The following is a 19,503-nucleotide window of genomic DNA, read 5'->3' as shown; positions in this document are numbered from 1 at the left end:
CCTCTGACCGCATCCACCACAACCCCTTCCCTCACTCACCTGTGACCCCCCCTGCCTCCCCGCCCACCCAGTGGCCCCCTTCCCATTCTTTCTAACCTTTGGCCTGGGAGTCCATCAGCAATCCTGGTCGGTGCGAGGCTAATAGCTGTCACCGCACACACGCTGACACTGACAGCAATGAGGAGGTGTCGATTTGCTGGCAGTTTCCAGTGAGTGTGACGTCCACCACCTGAATCCTGGGGTAACCCCTGAGGGTGGTCACTTAAGTGCCTAGAGGGCACTTCAAACTGTTGGGCCTCCCGCTCAGGACTGACTGGCCTCCCCACCAGTTCTCCAAGTTGTCCAGACCCACACTGGGCCGATTAAATACTTGACCAAGGTTTTGTGGAGTTGTTAAATTAATGATTTCATTTTGTTAACTTAAAAGCAATCATGAGTCTTGAAAGTTACTTTGTGGCAGCATTTACAGAATTGTCATGTCCCCTGGATTGAAACCAGGATCCCAGTGGGAAGGAAAATATTTTGATTTTGATCGTAACAGTTGCCCATCACTTACTTTGCTGCTTCTAAAGACATCTATTTACAGAAATGTTTGTAGGTGGCAGGAAATAAGATCTGGTGCAAATTAACATGCAAACAAATTCCGAAGATACATTTTCTGTTACGGAAACAGCTGCAAAATAAACTGTGAACGCACAGTCAAACTTTGTTTTATTTACCTTTTGCAAAGTTCCTGAAGATTTCCTTCCTTTCTTCTGCTGTTGAAATACAGAAAATGGAATAAATGTTAAATCTCTGATGCTGCTGGAACAGAAAACATTCCTCTTCCTGACATCTCATACTGTTTTGCATTTCCCACTCTTATCCTTCTGCACCTTTTCCCATTATCTCAACTTTTTTCATATTCATCAACCAACATAATGTTCGATAGATTAAGCTGTCATCTGAAGCTTGTAAGCCCTAGGTCTACGTAAATTGGCTGTTGGGATTCCAGATAACAATTGCAGTCTGTTCCTCATCAGTAACATCATCTATGTGTGCTTTGAGATGTCAGAACATTAAAACTAGGAGCAGGGGTTAGTCATAAGGCCCATGAACCAGTTGCACCACTCAATCAGGTCCTTGCTGACCTTCTACCCTATCTCTACTTTTCCAGTCTGATATTCTTAAGACTCCAAAAACCATCAATCTTATCTTGGATGCACTCAATGACTGAGCCTCCAGACTGAGTCAGGGTAGAGAATTCCAGAGATGGTGATTTATATTTCTCCTTTGTCCCTATTGCTAACCCTTTATCCTGAGGTTAGCCACTTGTTGTCACAGAATCACAGAAGTGCAACAACGTAGATGAAGCCCATTCAGCCCATTATGTCTGCACTAGCTCTCTAAATCAGCATTGCGATTTTGTGCCATTCTCCTGCTTTTTCCCTGCACCCTTACAATTATTTTGAGTCGAATAATAATCTAATGCCCTCTTGAATGCCTCAGGAACTGTGAATAAGTACTCCAAAATCCATCTGTTCCTCTGAGCTTCCCAGTGTCCTGGCCATTCATTAAATACACCCTTGTCTTGTTTCTGACACCTATCAGGGTTAAATAATATCTGCCACTGCTCTGCGCATCTGATCAACCCATCTTCCTGTAACCTACCACCATTGACCATCATACCAATCTTGATGTCATCTGCAAAATTGCTTATCATTTCCCCCCCCTCCAACGTTTATGTTTTAATGAGGTCACCAACCCCCATTCTTCTAAACTCCAAAGTGTATAGTACCATTCTACTCAATCTCTCTCCGCAGGATAACCCTCTCATCCTCAGAGTCAATCTCATGAGACTCCAGCGTAACTCTCCTAAGGTGAGTGTATCCCTCCTCAGCTGTGAGTGGTGCGATGGAAACATGATGGAACACAAAGTAAAATGGAACGCAGATGGTGGAAATGGGAACCGAGCAGAGATGGTGAAAACACTGAGCAGGTCAGCCAGTTCCGCTGTGTGAACAGACGTTCATGGAGGTGAACTTCAGTTTCAATGGGAATGCACAAACAGTGTGAACAAGATGGCTGCCATATTATCCAGTTCAATTTTCCTCGTATTGACCTCTGTCTAGATGCCAGATCTGCTCCCACTTGCATTGCACAACTTGTGATGTTAATTTTCACCCATATGAAAGACCCTTCTACGTTGACAACAGGGGGAATTTTCCCTTCCTGCCCTCCACGGGAACTGTAGTATGTGGGAAGCGGACCATGCAAAGGTCTGTTGACCTCGGGCGAGATTTTCCGATTTTGGATTGGGCACGGTTGGAAAATCCCGCCCAGATTGCCTGGCTGACTGCTTCCAGACTCCTCTGTTTTTTTTTGCTATACAAGTTTCTTCTTGCGGTAAAACAGTCACAATACCAGGCCACATCGTTCAGCTCCGCCACCATTTCCTGAAGGCCGACGTTCATTTTCATCTGGTATTTCAGAGCTGCAATGGTGACACAGAGGCCAGTAGGTACAGAAAACTGGAAGACAAACCAACAAGATATCATTTCATATGGTGGGCACTGGTTTTCAATACTCTCACTCTTTTGTACAGCACTTCTTTCCTCAGGAATTGGTCCAGGTGGCTGCCTTAACCTCGACAGAATATTGACGGATAGGTGAGTACTTGGGAAAATTTGGAAAAGTGCACGGAACATTTCTGGGGATATGATTAAGCAGTGGATAGCCTCATAGACTGGGAGTTTCCACCCCCACGTTTGTGGGAATGATGGTGGGGTGGAGAATTCAATGAGAGTCCCCCAAATGGTTTTTACTCCATTGGGATTTTCTGTCCTGATTGTCCCAACCCCCAGCCAATGATGTAATGGGGTTTCCACCATAAAAGGTTGGGAATCCCATTACTGTACATTTTAATATTAATAGGAAGCTTTCCCACTCTATTTCTCCCCCATGTTTGGACCCCATCACATTGGCATGGTTTAAGAAGATCTGGTGAAGAGAACCTACGGGGAGTGCACAGGTATGTACAGCTCCCAGGGGGACATGTTTGGGTAATGCCCAATGACAGTGTCACGCTGGGGCACTGTCAGGAGCAGAGTCAGGGAGAGGATTCCTGTTGGGGGTGTATGTGCATGTGTGTTTGAGGATATGGGGGGGGGGGGAGCAATGGGATGTTCACATGTCCATGGGGAGGAATATCTCTTATTTATATTTTGCTTGGATTGAGGTGGGGTGGGGAAATTCTTGTGCAGGACCTGCCTCAGGATTGTTTTGACCAAATCTCAAAGAATATGGTGGGAAAGGCTGGCCCTGGAATTGGTGGGCCCTTCACCGCTTTTCCTGCCTGAGTCGAAGCTTTGTCAAGGAAACGGAAAGTCCTAACCATCCTTACCAGTTCAGTTGGTGCAGACGCTGTAAGTAGAGACTGGAGCTCTGTCTCTCAGTCTTGGGTCACCCAACAGGGTCTCTCTGTAGTTTGTGGGTGGCTGGCTCCTTCATGGTGGGTTATTGGATCACACTGAGTCAATTACCCAACTGGCTGGTTTAATCTTGTTATGAAACCTACCAGTGTGCCAGGTGGTGGTGGCAGTACATCCTCTCTTCAGGATATGCCACACTGAGCATCAGAGGAAAATGGATACTGTAGTAGCTGCCTCCTATAAAGGGTGGACATTGGGAGGGTCATATATATCCAATATCCTATCATCCAATGGAGAATGAGTGTGGGATTCTTAATGTAGAGCGTGGGCTTTTGTAGCGGAACTGGCTCTGGAGGTGAAAGTGTTACCATTGTGAAAGTACTCTGTTAAAGTTAGCTGCTTGTAAATAAACTGTTATATTTCCTTACGATGGGTGGCACATTGGCACAGTGGTTCACACTGCTGCCTCATAGCACCAGGAACCTGGGTTCAATTCCGGCCTTGCGTGACTGTCTGGGTGGAGTTTGCATGTTCTCCCTGTGTCTGAGTGGGTTTCTTCCAGGTGCTCTCCAAAGATATGCAGGTTAGGTTGATTGGACGTGCTAAATTATCCCTTAGTGTCAAGGGGATCAGGAGGGTAAATACGTGGGATTACAGGGATAGTTGGGTGGGATCGGTATTTGATGGGCTGATTGGCCTGCTTCTGCACTGTAGTGATTCTATGACTCTTATGCTAACTGGTCACCAAGCCTTGCAATTACTACAGGTACCCTACTGTGAATTTTTAAGCGGTTTCCGGCTAACACCTTGGAAGGTATTTTCATCATAAGTTGAAACAGAGAGTTTTATTTCATTGCTTACCTGATTCCCGAGGCGTTTCCGCATTTCTGTTAGCTGTGCCAGCTGAGCTCCTTTACCGCCCACCACTGCAGCGCACTGGCACACCTCATCAGAGAGCGCCAACACCAGCTTTGGGCACTCTGGTACCGCAGGCTCCTGGAACCCTTCGGCTGGTATGACGTCTGGAATCTTCCGGCCACTTGTATTCCTAACCCAGAAAATAATAAACATTCAGAAGTGGTGAATTACATTTGCAGGAAACTGCAGATAGCTTGTGGTTCACTGAAATAACTTACCTGTAATATAGCTGAATTAAACCCCAGCCTCGGTTGGTGAAGTTCAAATGATATTTGGCCGCACAGCTAAAGGTTTTGCTTTCCCAGTGCAATCCATTGTACAGCAAAGGACAAGCACTCTTGTCAGGTGTTACTGTCAGATTAAAGCACCTTCCACCTGTAACAGGAACAGAAACATGGTCATTTTTGTGCATGAACACTCAAGTTTCAAAGCCTGACAGATGCATTGCACTTTCAAATTGTAAGAATGTATTTTCACATTCTAACCAGACATTCTGGGCCCTATTTTACCATTTTGACTCTCAGTGCCAGGCGGACTTGAACCTGAGATTGTTTCAATTCCGACTTTTAGACCCGTTCTCCGGCGCCCCCTCTACCTGCAAAAATATCAGCGATTCTGAATCACCCTGCAGAAGCCTGTGGCTGGGGCTTAACCCGAAACACTGCAGCTCTGAGCGGCACCTCCAACTGCGCAGAGAAAAAAAGATAGAATGTTGTTCCCCTGCCACATCCCTCCCGGGCCAGATGATGCCTCCCCTTAGCCCCTACAGACATTACTGATCCCCTCAGCTACCCCCATCCCCTGCTACCCAGACTGATTGCAAGCCCCTTCCCCATCCCCCCCCACCCCCACTCCCTGCCCAGGTAAAGTGGCAGCAGACCCCCCCCCCCCCCACCCCACCTTACTGACTTCAGGCAAAGTGGCAGCAGACCCCCACCCAACCCCCTCCTTCCCCTCCACTGATCTCAGGCAGAGTGGCAGCGGACCCCTACCCCCGCCACTGATCTCAAGCAGAGAGCAATTGGACGCTCGGCACCTACCTCCTCCCAAAGCCGAGCGCCCAAATCGCACTTTTATGGAGCATGTCTGTTTCACACCGATTCTGGATGGGTGAACGTGGTGGTAAAAGGGAGGTGCTGGTAAAGTTAGGTGTGCAGCCCATTAAGTCAATTTAAGTAAATGCAAATACTTTTAAATGACCGTCGCACCATTTCGGGCGCAGTCCCGTCTGCTGACATTTTTGGGCCTTGATAAAGGGGGAACCAGTGCAGAGATGGGCATGGATCGCGCTACTTGCCTCATACCCAGCTTTACCAAGTTTTTGCACCCAAAAAGGGGCACAACGCAATGGTACAATCCAGCTCTCTGGTAGAGGTTGCTGGTTTGGAAAATGCTGTTGTGACAGCATTGGTGAGTTGCTTTAGTGCATCTTATATATGGTACACACGGCTGCCACTGTGCATCGGTGGTAGAGGGAGTGGATGTTTAAGGTGGTGGATTGGGTGCTAATCAACGGGTTGGTTTGTCTTGAATGGTGTCAACATCTTTGAGTGTTGTTGGAGCTGCACTCATGCAAGAAAGTGGGGAGTATTCCATTACAGTCCTGATGTGTGCCTTGTAGATGGTGAGAAGCCTGACAACACCAGGTTTAAGTCCAACCGATTTATTTGATAGTAAACTCACAACTTGATAAAACAATTTGATAGTAAACTCACAACTGTCAGACTTCTTACTGTGTTTATCCCAGTCCAACACCGGCATCTCCACATCATGACTTGTAGATGGTGGACAGGCTTTGGGGAGTCGGGAAGTGAGTTACTCATCAAGAATTCCCGGTCCCTGGCTTGTTCTTGTGCAATGCCACCAAGTGTCAAGGAGAAACGGTTGGATTTTCTCTTACTTGGCACTTGTGTGTTGTGAATCTAACTTGCTACTTATCTGTCAAGTGGCCTCTTAAACGTTGCTACTGTATCTGCTCCTGCCACCTCCTCTGGTGTGGAGATGCCGGCATTGGACTGGGATGGTCACGGTAAGAAATTTCACAACACCAGGTTAAAATCCAACAGGTTTATTTGGAATCATGAGCTTTTGGAGCACTGCTCCTTCCTCATGTGATGAAGGATCAGGGCTCCGAGCATCAGATGAAGGAGCAGCGCTCCGAAAGTTTGTGATTCTAAATAAACATGTTGGATTTTAACCTGGTGAAGTGAGACTTCTTACCATGCCCACCTCCTCTGGCAGTGCATTCCAGGCATGTGCCACCCTCCACACAAAAAACTCACCACTCACATCTTCTTTAAACTTTCCCCCTTTTACCTTGAAGCTACGTGCCCGAGTAATTGACACTTCTACCCTGCGAAAAGAACTCCGACTATCCATTCTATCCACCTCTGCCGTAATTTTGTAAACTTCTATCAGATTGCCCCTCAGCCTCTAACATTCAACCGACAGCAAACCGAATTTGTCCAATCTCTCCTCATAGCTAACGCCCTCCAAAAGAGGAAATCATCCCGAGGGGGGCAGGCAAGAGAATGGGTCTTAAAGTCTGTGTGAAAAGCTGACCCCCTCTCTCCACCTCATCCCCTCTTCCCTTCCTACTAACCGGCACTTCCTTCCCACCACCCCCCTCCACCACCCCTTTACCAGCCCACCAGCCTGCCATGGAAGGTTACCTCTTCCCAATCTTTGAGTCTTCCAAACTCCAGCTGCTGAATTCAATCAAAAGCTGGTTTATCTTCTATCCTTGCTACTTATGTAATCGAGAGAAATGATGAAATTAGGAAGAACACCTAACCGTTTTTAAAATGTTCCTGTGTTTTTTTTCTCTATGGCCAGGAGTGTGTCTCACCCTGATGGATGCAGCAGGCCAGCTATTTTGCCATTTGCTGCACTGAGGATAGGAATTTCCCACCAGGCAAGAGATACCATAAAACTGTCGTCCATGTTTTACAGACAACAGTACAGGAGATACGCCTTGAATTCCTAGAGATTCCGAGATGGTTGGCACACTTGAGGACAGCACAGCAAACAGGTGGGGTGGGAGTGGGGCGGAAGAAGGCGTAGTCAGGAAAATGCGGGCTGACTGCAATTCCAGTTGGCCTCAAATGCGAGATCTGAAATGGCCACTGAATCGCCTTAATTAGCAGCTGCTGATTGCGTGAGCCCTTTTGGGCGGCACAGTGGTTAGCACTGCTGCCTCACAGTGCCAGGTTTGATTCCCAGCTTGGGTCACTGTCTGTGCAGAGTCTGCACGTTCTCCCCGTGTCTGCGAGGGTTTCCTCTGGGTGCTCAGGATTCCTCGCACAGTCTGAAAGACATGCTGGTTAGGTGCATTGGCCATGCTAAATTCTCCCGCAGTGAACCCAAACAGATGCTGGAGTGTGGGACTAGGGGATTTTCACAGTAACTTCATTGCAGTGTTAATGTAAGCCTACTTGTGACATAATAGAATAAACTTAAATTTAACCTTCCCTGGGAAAGTGATCTAGCGCTGTCCTCCGCATATGGGGCTGAAAATACTGCCCCAATTCTCACTGTTTTGTGTTTAATCCAGAGAAATTAAAACCAGTTGTTGCCCAACCCACCGGCTGGCTGGCTGACTGAGACCCGGCAGGGCACTAATCCAAAACCATCAACTCTTAGATTCCATCTTTACCCACCAGACTATCAGAAAAACAATCCTTTTTAATTGATAATATCCTGGTCAAAATGGGATGGAAAATAAATGGATATCTCCGTCAGCCTGGTTACTTAACAAAATTATTATTTTCCTGGACATTTGCCGGGCTTGCGGTGTGCTAGCTTCTGGAAGTTTCTGTGCAGTTTGCAGGTTGACAATGGCTAACACCACACACTCCTTGCATTGCACAGGGGACGCAGTGGCATTGTAGTATTGTCACTGAATTAGTAATCTAGAGATCAGTGCCATTTCTCTGGGGATCTGGGGTTTGAGCCCCACCATGACAGATGATGAAACTTGAGTCTAATAAAATCTGGAATTAGAAGTCAAATGATGACTATGAAGCCACTGTCAATTATCATAAAAACTCATCTGGTTCATTAATGTCCCTTAGTTGTCTGAATACCTTTAATTAGCAAGCTGTTGGAAGTTATAGGCTGTCACTGTCTGAAGAGAAACAATAGCTCCAGGCCACCTGCACAATCTACTATCCCACTTCACCAGAAAGAACTCCTGAAAACTGTGAACTATTGGAATATTAGAACTTGTGCCTTCGAGACTGATTCAACTCTTCGTGCCTTCTCCCTGAAATCTCATTTCTGGAAAGACAAATCAGTCTGGGCAAATGTATTTGCCCAGGGGTGAGGCTTTACTGCCTCGCTCAACCTGAGACTGGAAAATCCCACCTATAGTCAATGGACATTTCCATTGTCCGCCCCTCACCCACTCCGATTGCATGGTGGGGGGGTGGGGGGTGTTAGTATTCTGGCGCAGGTGATTATCCTTGGACAACAGGATGTTAATATTGTTTTGATCCTCTCCAATGTGAGTATGCGTTTTGCCCTGTGCTTAGATTTCCTGTTTTGCTCCTAATGTATGGATTAATGGTTCCTAGAAGCTGGGAAAGGCCAAGGTTTTGCTGTCCTGTCAAAGTTAATGGACTGGCGGTGAAACCTGTCACACCTGGACCAGAAACTTCCGGCCATGAACTGCCCAGAATATCAGAAGCGGGTGAGGTGAAAAAATATCTTCCTGAGCATCAGAACATTCCAAATTCAAGAGCAGGAACTCTCAGTTCATTGAAACCTGAATTTCACAGTAAATGTCAACTCACATTAATCCAATCACAGTAAACTAAAGATAACACAATGTGGTAAAAGAAAGAGGTGACAGAGACATCAGCAGGTCTCAGAAAAACGAATTCTGAATTGTCAACGATGCTTTTCCATTGTTTGAAATCACAGGTGAATGTAGAATTGCCTCATCTTACCTGCTGTAAATTTGAATCTGTACAGGTCAGCAATGATCCCGTCATCAGCAATATCCGCTAAAGAAGCATCTGACCAGTCAATCGCAACCTTGCTCCCATTTGGAAACATCACATAACCTATAACCATACTGGAAAGACATCATTAAGCATTTACAAATCATATGAGCTCAATCCCCTTTTGATGTTTATCTGCACTATAAAAGAAATGCAAGTCATTACATAGATAGAAATCTGCATTGTTACAAAAAAATCAGAAGGATTTCATGATTGCTGTGACACATTAGTCACCATAAAGTATACTGAGACGAGGAAAAGGAATGTCAACTGAAATTTGGGATTGGATTTTCCAGCCATTGCCACCGGGGAATCTTCCAGTCCTGCCGGAATCCAACCCACGTGACGAGTTCCCCAACAGTGGGACAGGCGAACCACACAAGATGCCATACACAATGATGAGGCTGGAAAATCCCACCTCCAGCCACTGGCGAGCTGCCTCTGTAAGACACACCATGGGTGGGTGGGGTGCTGGAAAATCCCATCCTCAGTTTTGGAAACAAGTGCCTCTTCCTCAGGATCAGAGCCCAAAATAAAAGGCAGCCTCACTGAAACAAAGGGCAAACTTAAACGTAACGAAATTCAAATGGGACCAATCAGACCATCCATATAACAACTTCCCCCTGCAGGCGGACAGAAGGTTATCCTTCCAGCTGTGATCTACCTTAGGTGGACACTGATGCCAAATCCTGGGAATGTCAGATTGCCACTCCCTAACACATTCCTTCCGCCTCAGAGTGCGAGAAGATGGAAACGTCAAAAGAAATTGGTCGAATCAAAATTGGTTTTGAAAATAAGTCAAGTCAAAGAGTAGAAATGGAGAATTGACCTGTTCTATCTTCACAAATGTCAAAATATCACTGTCGACAGGGGTAACAGCTGTAAGACGAGCTTTCAAATTCCATTCGCTGCTCCCAATTCGATGGCTGAGGCAGACCCTTGAAGTGAATTACAAGATGCTTGCGCAATACTTACTGTGTGATGGCTTGAAAGGAGACGCACAACAAATTCACTGCTATCCCATTCTGTTGAGAGAAAAAAAAATCTCAGGTTCCTGAGTGAAGGGGCACAGAATATAATGCAGGACACCACCAGGTTAATGAACAGCAGGAAGGAAGACAAGATAAATTGAGGAGCAGTGGTTAAGGGCGACACGGTGGCACAGTGCTTAGCACTACTTCCTCACAGGGACCTGGGATCGATTCCTGGCTTGGATCACTGTCGGTGTGGAGTCTGCACGCTCTGCCAAGGTCTACGTGGGTTTCCTCCAGGCACTCCAGTTTTTCCCCCACACTCCAAAGATGTGCAAGTTAGGTGGATTGGCCATGCTAAATTGCCCCTTAGTGTTAGGGGCACTAGCTAGGGTAAATGCATGGGGTTATGGGGATAGGGCCTGGGTGGGAGTGTGGTTGGTGCAGAATGGCCTCTTTCTGCACTGTAGGATTCTACGATTCTATGAAGTGATGACAAGATTTTCATAAGAATGTTGAAGAAAAGAGATACTGAGATGCTGTTTTGAAGGAAAGTTAAATAATTGGAATTACATTCTGCTGTTGGAAAGGTAAAATGAGTACACGCTTCAAACACTTTGCACTTTTTTGGAAGGGCTTGAGCTTTGAAATTATGTTGTCTGTAAATAACGCCTGATTGCCTAATTCACTCGCATAGAATCTCATTCCCTAATATGTACTTAAACATTGGTGTTAACCTGTTTATTTTAAATTGTTAAACATTTTCATTGAAAGAAATGAATTGCTTATGAAGTTATTCGGCAAGGTAACCTTCCGACAGTTTAAGTTCAAGAATTTGAATTACTGTCTTGGGGGAAAACACAGTGAGGAACAATCCATTGGCAGAGTCTGAAGCATCATTGGTGGATGGGATGAGTGAAACAGGAAGAAGATTCTTGAGATCTTCCTTTCCTTCTCGATGAATGGTATGCTTTGTATAGCACGCAAGAAACAACCATACTTTTCGCTGTGTAGTAGTACATGTGACAATAATAAATCAAATCTAATTGAATCAGATTAGCAGGACTAACTGGGTGGGAAGGACAGCGAGAGAGGAGGAGTTGCTGCTTGTACAGAGGAAGCAATGGATGTCTTGAAGATCCCTTTTAAACATTCTGAGAGAGGTCCAAGGGGAACTCAAGCTCAGCTGGTGACTGGGGAAAGCAAAGGCCAAGGAACAGAAACCAAAAGAGAAAATGCTGGAAACCCTCAGCAGGTCTAACAGCATCAGTAAGGAGAGAGAAAAGGAACAGGGCTGAGGAACAGAGCTGGGTTGGTATCGGAATTTGTGATGCAAATTCCCAAAGAGGAGAAAAATGAACGGATGATAAGAGGAGTGAATCGTTAGGAGGGAAGGACAATGAGACACTTGTAGGGAAAAAGTGAATCTCAAACACACTCGAGGTGAAGCACATTTGGGGTCGGATTTTCCAGCCTTTCCCCAAAATCCCGCCAGATTTCAACAGAACTTTGCATGGTCTGGTCCCCACCTGCTATGATTCCCATGGTGGGTGGGACAGGAAAATTCCCCTCCCTGGTATTGGAGGGTGTCCAGTTGAAACAGACAGCCAGTGAGAAATGGAGAGTTGACCATGAATCAGCAGAGTTTGGTATAGACGGCTACTAGAGATCTGTGGTAGCCTTAGGTAGTAACAGTGGAGATGCAGTCTACCAGTGAAAGAACAAGAAGCCAGAGAGAATGAGAGGGAAATCTACAGAGTCAACAAAGGCACACAAGATTTGTGTATTTTTGTTTTTTATTTATTTATGGGATATGGGCATTGCTGGCTAGGCCAGCATTTATTGCCCATCCCTAATCGCTGCAGTCCACGTGGTGTAAGTTTATAAATACCGCTGATTGAATGATAAAACCCCATATCAACTGTGCACTTCTTGCAGATTAGAGGTTTACAGCATGGAAACAGGCCCTTCAGCTCAACGTGTCCATGCCACCCTGTCTTTTAAACCACAAAGCTAGTCCCAATTGTTTACATTTGACCCATATCGCTCTGTACCCATCCTACCCATGTAATTGTCTCAATGATTTATAAAACACAAAATTGTACCCACGTCTCATCACCCTCTGTGTGAGAAAATTGCCCCTCTAGACCCTTTTGTATTTCTCCCCTCTCACCTTGAACTGATGTCCTCTAGTTTTAGACTCCCCTATCTTTGATTGTAGACAATAAGACCACAAATTAAACAGGAGGGCGAGTCTGGGCAACACTCAATGTTCTTTTGTTTTTTCAGGCTCTAACTGCATGTCTCCCAGTCATGGAGATATTTCAGACAATCGTCCTGGAATTAACGAGTGTATGAATACTCCAACAGCACCAACACATCGAAATTCTTGGGGGAGTCTCGATCCAGGGTCAAGGTTTAAAAATAAAAGGTCTTCCATTAAAGATGTAGATGAGGGGTAACTTCTTCTTACTTAGATGGTTTGTCTTTGGACTTCTTTCCCACAGATAGCAGTGTTGCTTGTGTAATTAAATCTATTCACGGTGGAATTGGACAGATTTTTGATTGGTAAGGGAGTGAAGGGTTATGGGGAAAGGCATGAAAATGGAGTAAAGGTCACAATCAGATCAGCCACTTTATTATTGAATGATGGAATGTGTTTGAGGGGCCAAATGGCCTATTCATATTTCCTATGAGTTTTATTCATTAATTTATGGGATGTGTCCATTGCTGGCTCGACCAGATTTATTGCCCATCCCCAGTTGCCCTTGAGAAGGCGCTATGTTCACCCACAACGCTGTTCAGGATGGAGTTCAACGATTTTGACTCAGTGACAGTGAAGGAACAGTGATATATTTCAAAGTCAAGATGGTACTTGGCTTGGAAGGGGACATCCAAGTGGTGGTGTTCCCATGTATCTGCTATCCTTGGTGCGATCTAAACGGTAGCAGTCGTGGATTTGGAAGGTGACATCTGGGGAACCTTGGTGAGTTCCTGCAGTGCATCCAGTAGATGGTACCCACAACTTCTCCTGTCATCGATGGTGGAAACACAGTAAAAAGTCTGACAACACCAGGTTTTAGTCCAACCGATTTATTTGATAATATACTCGCAAGCTTTCGGGGTTAGCCCCTTCGTCAGGTGAATGGAGAGTTCTGGCCTCAGACAGAGCATATAAAGCACAGACAGTTTAGAGATTACTGATTAGAATGCGAATCCTTACACCTAACCTGCTGTTCAAGACCTGAAGTGGCTGATAATGTGAGTGGAAGGAGCACTGATCACAGTTTAAAGAGATGTGTATTGTCTCCAGACAGTACAGTAAGTGAGGTTTTGCAAACCCAGGCAAGTCACGGGGGTTACAGATAGTGCGACATGAACCCAAGATCCCTGTTGAGACCGTCCTCATGTGTGCGGAACTTGGCTATCAGTCTCTGTTCAGCGACTCTGCGCTGTCGTGTGTCGTGAAGGCCGCCTTGGAGAATGCTTACCCGAAGGTCAGAGGCTGAATGCCCGTGACCACTGAAGTGTTCGCCAACAGGAAGGGAACAGTCTTGCCTGGTGGTGGGTCTCAACAGGGATCTTGGGTCCATGTCACACTATCTGTAACCCCCGTGACTTGCCTGGGTTTGCAAAACCTCACTTACTGTACTGTCTGGAGACAATACACATCTCTTTAAACTGTGATCAGTGCTCCTTCCACTCACATTATCAGCCACTTCAGGTCTTGAACAGCAGGTTAGGTGTAAGGATTCGCATTCTAATCAGTAATCTCTAAACTGTCTGTGCTTTATATGCTCTGTCTGAGGCCAGAACTCTCCATTCACCTGACGAAGGGGCTAACCCCGAAAGCTTGCGAGTATATTATCAAATAAATCGGTTGGACTAAAACCTGGTGTTGTCAGACTTTTTACTGTGTTTACGCCAGTCCAACGCCGGCATACCCACATCGATGGTGGAAGCAGTGCAGCAATTGCAGTTTGAGAAGCCAGTCCACCCCCAATTAATGGAGAGTGGAACAGTGGTTCCCAAGGATGAATGGAGCCAGCAATAATTGGAAGTAAGAGAAAAGCAGCAAAGCAGATAACACAAATTTCAACACAAACTACCTTAAGACTTCAGCTCAATGGTACAAAATCTTGTGGTTAACAGAGGTGTGAAACTGTTTATATTTTCCTGATTTGTCACCCAGCACTACATTAGGTGAGCAATGTAACTGAATTCATTTCTTCAACATTAGGGGGAACTTCAATGAAGTTCAATGAGGGTAGCTCTTCAATGAAGTCAAGGTTATTATTGCTACGTTGTCATTTTGTTCTTGTTAAAAATCAGTATTAAATTGTACCATTAATGTCTCAAAGTATCCCTATGATGTCTACGTCTACGTCCAGTTAATTTTCTACTTTAAGTAGTTTTACTGCTTAAGTGTGAGTGATAGCATTGGGCTGGTATAACATCAGGAAGGTATCTGCACTTCCTGGGAGGAATAATAGCCATGATGTGGAGATGCCGGCATTGGACTGGGGTAAGAACAGTAAGAAGCCTCACAGCCTTTAACCTGTATTGTAGGAATAATAGTCTCAGAGGAATCCATACAATAAGGACAGTTATTTTAAAGTAGTTACTAACCTGCTTCCATAAATAAGTAATTGACCATTTAAATTACGCACACCAGAGTATAATATTAATGTGTTAAGCAAAGCACAGGTAATGCTGAGAGAGATTTGAACCCAAGCATTCTTTACACAAGAGCAGAAATTAAACTCGACATTAAAATGAGAGTCAGCACTTCAAATTATCTCAAACCAGCCATTAAAAAATTATAATCTCTTACCTCAAAGTGTGCAATAAATGCAGTGTAGCGATAGATATCAGCCCAATTCCAAATACCTAAGACATATTGACAGAAAACATTTCCTTAAGATAATCAGAGAATCGAATTTTAAAATAAAATTTTGGCGCAATATAAATAATCCAAACACAATGTTGGCATGATCACAGATAACAGCATAGAATCACAGTGCAGAAGGAGGCCACTTGGCCCATTGAGTCTGTGCTGATCACAATCCCACCCAGGCCCCCATCCCCAGTACCCTATGCATTTACCCTAGCTAGTCCCCCTGACATTGAGGGGCAATTTAGCATGGCCAAGCTATCTAACCCACAGATCTTTAGACTGTGGGAGGAAACCTATGCCAACACAGGGAGAATGTGTAAATGCCACACAGACAGTGATCCAAGCCCGAAATCGAACTGGGTCCTTGGCGCTGTGAGGCAGCAGTGCTAAACCACTGCGCGGCACAGAGTAAGATTTTTTACATTTATATGACATACTTTTCCAATAAAATTGCAGAGCATATTAATGCAATTCAGCAGATTTCAAACCACAGACACGGTTTGTTAAAATGTTGACTCTGAAATGTTAGATGATGAGTTTACTTTTCTTACCATAAGAATCGCTCCTCAGCCCTCTCAGCAGAAGTTCCTTTCTTTCATGCCCCTCAATGTTCAGCTCCCCCACAAACTGACCCCACTGTTCACGGTGTGACAGTTGTTGGCAGCACCTAAATGCATATAGAGTGATAGAAATGAGAGCACAGCCACTTAACCCATCGCATGTGCCTTGGTGCTGCTCCTTGAACCCTTCTAACCCTGTTTCCTGGTCACTGCCGCAAAACTTATTGTATCACAGAAAATCTGAGAGGTGATTACATGACTCACAAATCTGAAATCTGGTTTACAAGTAGCTCAGTGGCAGTAGACGTCTGACTGGAGAGGAAGGGAAGATGCAGAATTTGTGAATTTCCCTCAGGGGGAAATATATCCATTGGTGCTTTTTAAAAAGTTAATTCATGGGACGTGGGCATTTATTGCCACCCCCAATTACCCTTCAACTGAATGGCTTGCTGGGCCAATTCAGAGGGCAGTTGAGAATCAACCACATTGCTGTGACTCTGGAATCGCATGCCGACCAGACCAGGTAAAGACTTCCTCCCCGAAAGGACATTAGTGAACCAGATGGGTATTTACAACAATGCTTTTATGGCCAACATTAGATTCCTAATTCCAGATATTTTATTGAATTCAAATACCACCATCTGGCATGGCAGGAATCGAACCCAGATCCCTAGAGCATCAGCTGAATTTCTGGATTAATAGTCTAGCGATAATACCACTGGGCCATCGCCTCCCAGACGCATAAGGAAAACGGATGCCAAGTTAGTAGACAATTTAGGAAGAGTGACGTTGTCTGAAGAGATGGATCTGAAGGAGCAGAAGGCATTGGGGAAATGGAGGGTTTTAGAGTGGAGTTGAGAGAATAGGCGCTTGGTATAGGATACACATAAGGGACCCAATTCTTCTTAAAAAAAAGTTCTAAGTGCTGAATTTGCAGGAATACTGGTGTAAATCATGATTGGTTTTTCAGTGGGTGTTCAGACTCGAATCTCCCACAACCTGTGCAATGCAAAAGTCACAATTTGGAATATCACTAAAAGCTTGGGGGGTGGGGGGGGGGGTTCCTATTCACATCGGAGTCTGACAGTTCTGGGCGTCCGCGCATATGTGGAGCACCCTGATCTCCAGCCCCCCTCTCTCCAGCAATGATAATCCCCCCCAACACCCCCCATCACCTGACACCTGGGAAGCCCCGATTGCCCCTCCTTCTCACTAGTCCCTCGCTAGTTCCCTAAAATTGGGGGGGGTAGTCTGAACCCCGCTGGAGTGAGATTGCACTAACAGGGCGGGAGGTGCTAGTGGGCCTGGAGACTTCACTAATGACATTTAAATAACATTAAAGTGAGATTAAAATAACTTACCTGTTGTTCCCGCCGGTTTTCGGCACGGCTCAGAACGCACTGGTTATCTGACACTTGGAGATGCGTGTGCGAAGGGAACGCACACACGAATCCCATGAACCGGCACACACACGATTCTCCCAGCCTGATTCGCCAAGAAATTAGCTTGTCAGGTTGGAGAACCGCCCCCAAATATTTACGTATGACTGTTACAAGTAATCTGAAGTTTATGAATCATGTGGCTCAGGCAGTGCATCTGACAGAAAATGCTTTACGAGCTCTGAGTGTATCCTAAACTCTGTAAGCAGCTGTTTTGGCCACATCTGGAGTCCCCATGTTCAGAGACATATACAATTTTCACTCTGTCTATAAATTGAATATGTCTCTGACCATGGGGACTCCATGTGTACTCCAGATGTGGCCAAAACAGCTGCTTACAGAGTTTAGGATACACTCAGAGCTCGTAAAGCATTTTCTGTCAGATGCACTGCCTGAGCCACATGATTCATAAACTTCAGATTACTTGTAGCAGTCATACTTAAACATTTGGGGGCGGTTCTCCAACCTGACAAGCTAATTTCTTGGCGAATCAGGCTGGGAGAATCGTGTGTGTGCCGGTTCATGGGATTCGTGTGTGCGTTCCCTTCGCACACGCATCTCCAAGTGTCAGATAACCAGTGCGTTCTGAGCCGTGCTGAAAACCGGCGGGAACAACAGGTAAGTTATTTTAATCTCACTTTAATGTTATTTAAATGTCATTAGTGAAGTCTCCAGGCCCACTAGCATCTCCCGCCCTGTTAGTGCAATCTCACTCCAGCGGGGTTCAGACTACCTCCCCAAAGGGGTGTGTTTCATGCCATTATACAGTGGGCGGGGGCCTAAACATGCCAGCAAAACCCAACTGCACGGTGATCAGGGCGCCATTTTTAAAGATGTCACTCTGTTCATAATCTGTATAACCATCCCCCTCAGCCCACCATGGAGGTCTCAAGTGCTCCCGTCCCCACCTCCTCCCCATCGGACTCATCCCTTTCTCCACCCCCGACACATTGCAATCATTAGCCCAATCTCTCTCACCCCCAATCAACGGCCCTTTTACCCTCTCCCCCTCACCCTGATCACCAGCTTCCTTCTCCTTACCCCACACAAATCATTGCAGTCAAGGGGGTGGGGGATATCCAAAATCACATTCTCGCAGGCGACTACTGCGACTTGCGAATCTTGAAACCGGCATTCGCACAGACTGAGAACATGGATTCAATATCACCCCCATAGTACGTCTGTACCATCTGACGTTGTCAATGATTTTGTTTTTAATACTGCATCCCTGTGCCTTGTACAGCGTGACAATAAAGATAAATAAAGTTCAAGTTAATGAAACAAATTATGGGGAATTCACTGGGTTGGAGAATGTTTCGAAACTGACACTGGGAAATGACATGGAATTTAAGCACAGAAGTGAATGTTCTGAAGTTGAGTCTTTGTGGAGTGTGGGACGGGGTGGGGGCAGGGGGGGAGGGAGGTGGTTGTTGGGGTCTCCATTCATCAGTGAGGACAGATGTCTTGGGCACGTTTTTCCCCGTCACTGTATTAAAGATACGGAAATAACCGCAGACAGAAGAGACACAGCAACAGCAATTTGGATGAGATGAAGTCTATGAAGAAAGAGGCTGGGGATCTCCAAGAGATCATTTGAACAATTGAACCTGGAAGTGATTAAGGCAGAAATGAGGGCTAATGTAGCACTTGCGCAGTATGAAAGTGGGCAATGGTCTGGAAGGGAAATGTGTGTGAAGGGAGGTCACAGAATGTCTAATTCAGCTTGCATCACTGAAATGGATGAGAGATGGACAAGGATATGGAGGTAAAATGGAATAAAGGACAAAGAAAAATACAGTGCAGGAATAAGCCCTTTGACCCTCCAAGCTTGATGCCTGAACTAAACTAAAAAAATCCTTCTACCCTTATTCGTGAGGGGTGACGGTGAAGAAAATAGATTTGATCAAGAAAGATGAGGAGAAATGATGTATTGTGAATCCAGTCAGTACTTGCAGCAAATTATAAAGTAGCATAGCATGTTACAGTAAAAATGTAAGGAGTTTATAAACAATGGTCAAATAAAATGGTTCCTATTACAATTAAATGTCCATTATTGTGAGAAATTGTCTCACGTAGATTCGGCTGGAGGCTTTTAAGTATTTTAGCCTTGAAACTCAGTTTATAAAGCTGGAAGTACTGGAAGCACAAAATAACCAGCAGCTTCTGGATAGAGAAAACAGCCCGAATTCTCTGATGTCATACGCCCCGCCACCGCTCAGTCAAATCTCCATTCATAACAGCGCGACCGGAGATTCCCAGCTGCAGACAAGGTTGGAGAATCCCGGCCAGGATAGCTAACTACGGC

The 19,503-nt window shown here is 45.4% G+C and overlaps 1 protein-coding gene across 1 annotated transcript in view; it reads right to left on the bottom strand.

The window, feature by feature from the left end:
- The window catches only part of LOC145341733 (rifampicin phosphotransferase-like), a 100,465-nt gene that overhangs the window by 71,236 nt on the left and 9,726 nt on the right, over positions 1 to 19,503 (bottom strand). The window contains exons 6-13 of the mRNA XM_080186594.1: positions 15,751 to 15,866; positions 15,137 to 15,192; positions 10,307 to 10,356; positions 9,278 to 9,405; positions 4,547 to 4,703; positions 4,272 to 4,458; positions 2,404 to 2,510; positions 720 to 758 (exon numbers count right to left, since the gene is read on the bottom strand). Coding sequence (XP_080042720.1) covers positions 720 to 758; positions 2,404 to 2,510; positions 4,272 to 4,458; positions 4,547 to 4,703; positions 9,278 to 9,405; positions 10,307 to 10,356; positions 15,137 to 15,192; positions 15,751 to 15,866 — 840 coding nt within the window. The remainder of the gene's footprint in view (positions 1 to 719; positions 759 to 2,403; positions 2,511 to 4,271; positions 4,459 to 4,546; positions 4,704 to 9,277; positions 9,406 to 10,306; positions 10,357 to 15,136; positions 15,193 to 15,750; positions 15,867 to 19,503) is intronic.

This window comes from Carcharhinus amblyrhynchos, chromosome 4 (genome assembly GCF_965287045.1).
Source record: "Carcharhinus amblyrhynchos chromosome 4, sCarAmb.v2.hapA, whole genome shotgun sequence".
Taxonomy (NCBI): Eukaryota; Metazoa; Chordata; class Chondrichthyes; order Carcharhiniformes; family Carcharhinidae; genus Carcharhinus; species Carcharhinus amblyrhynchos.
Note: the sequence above shows the minus strand (reverse complement) of the source record. Positions and strands in the feature narration are given on the sequence as shown.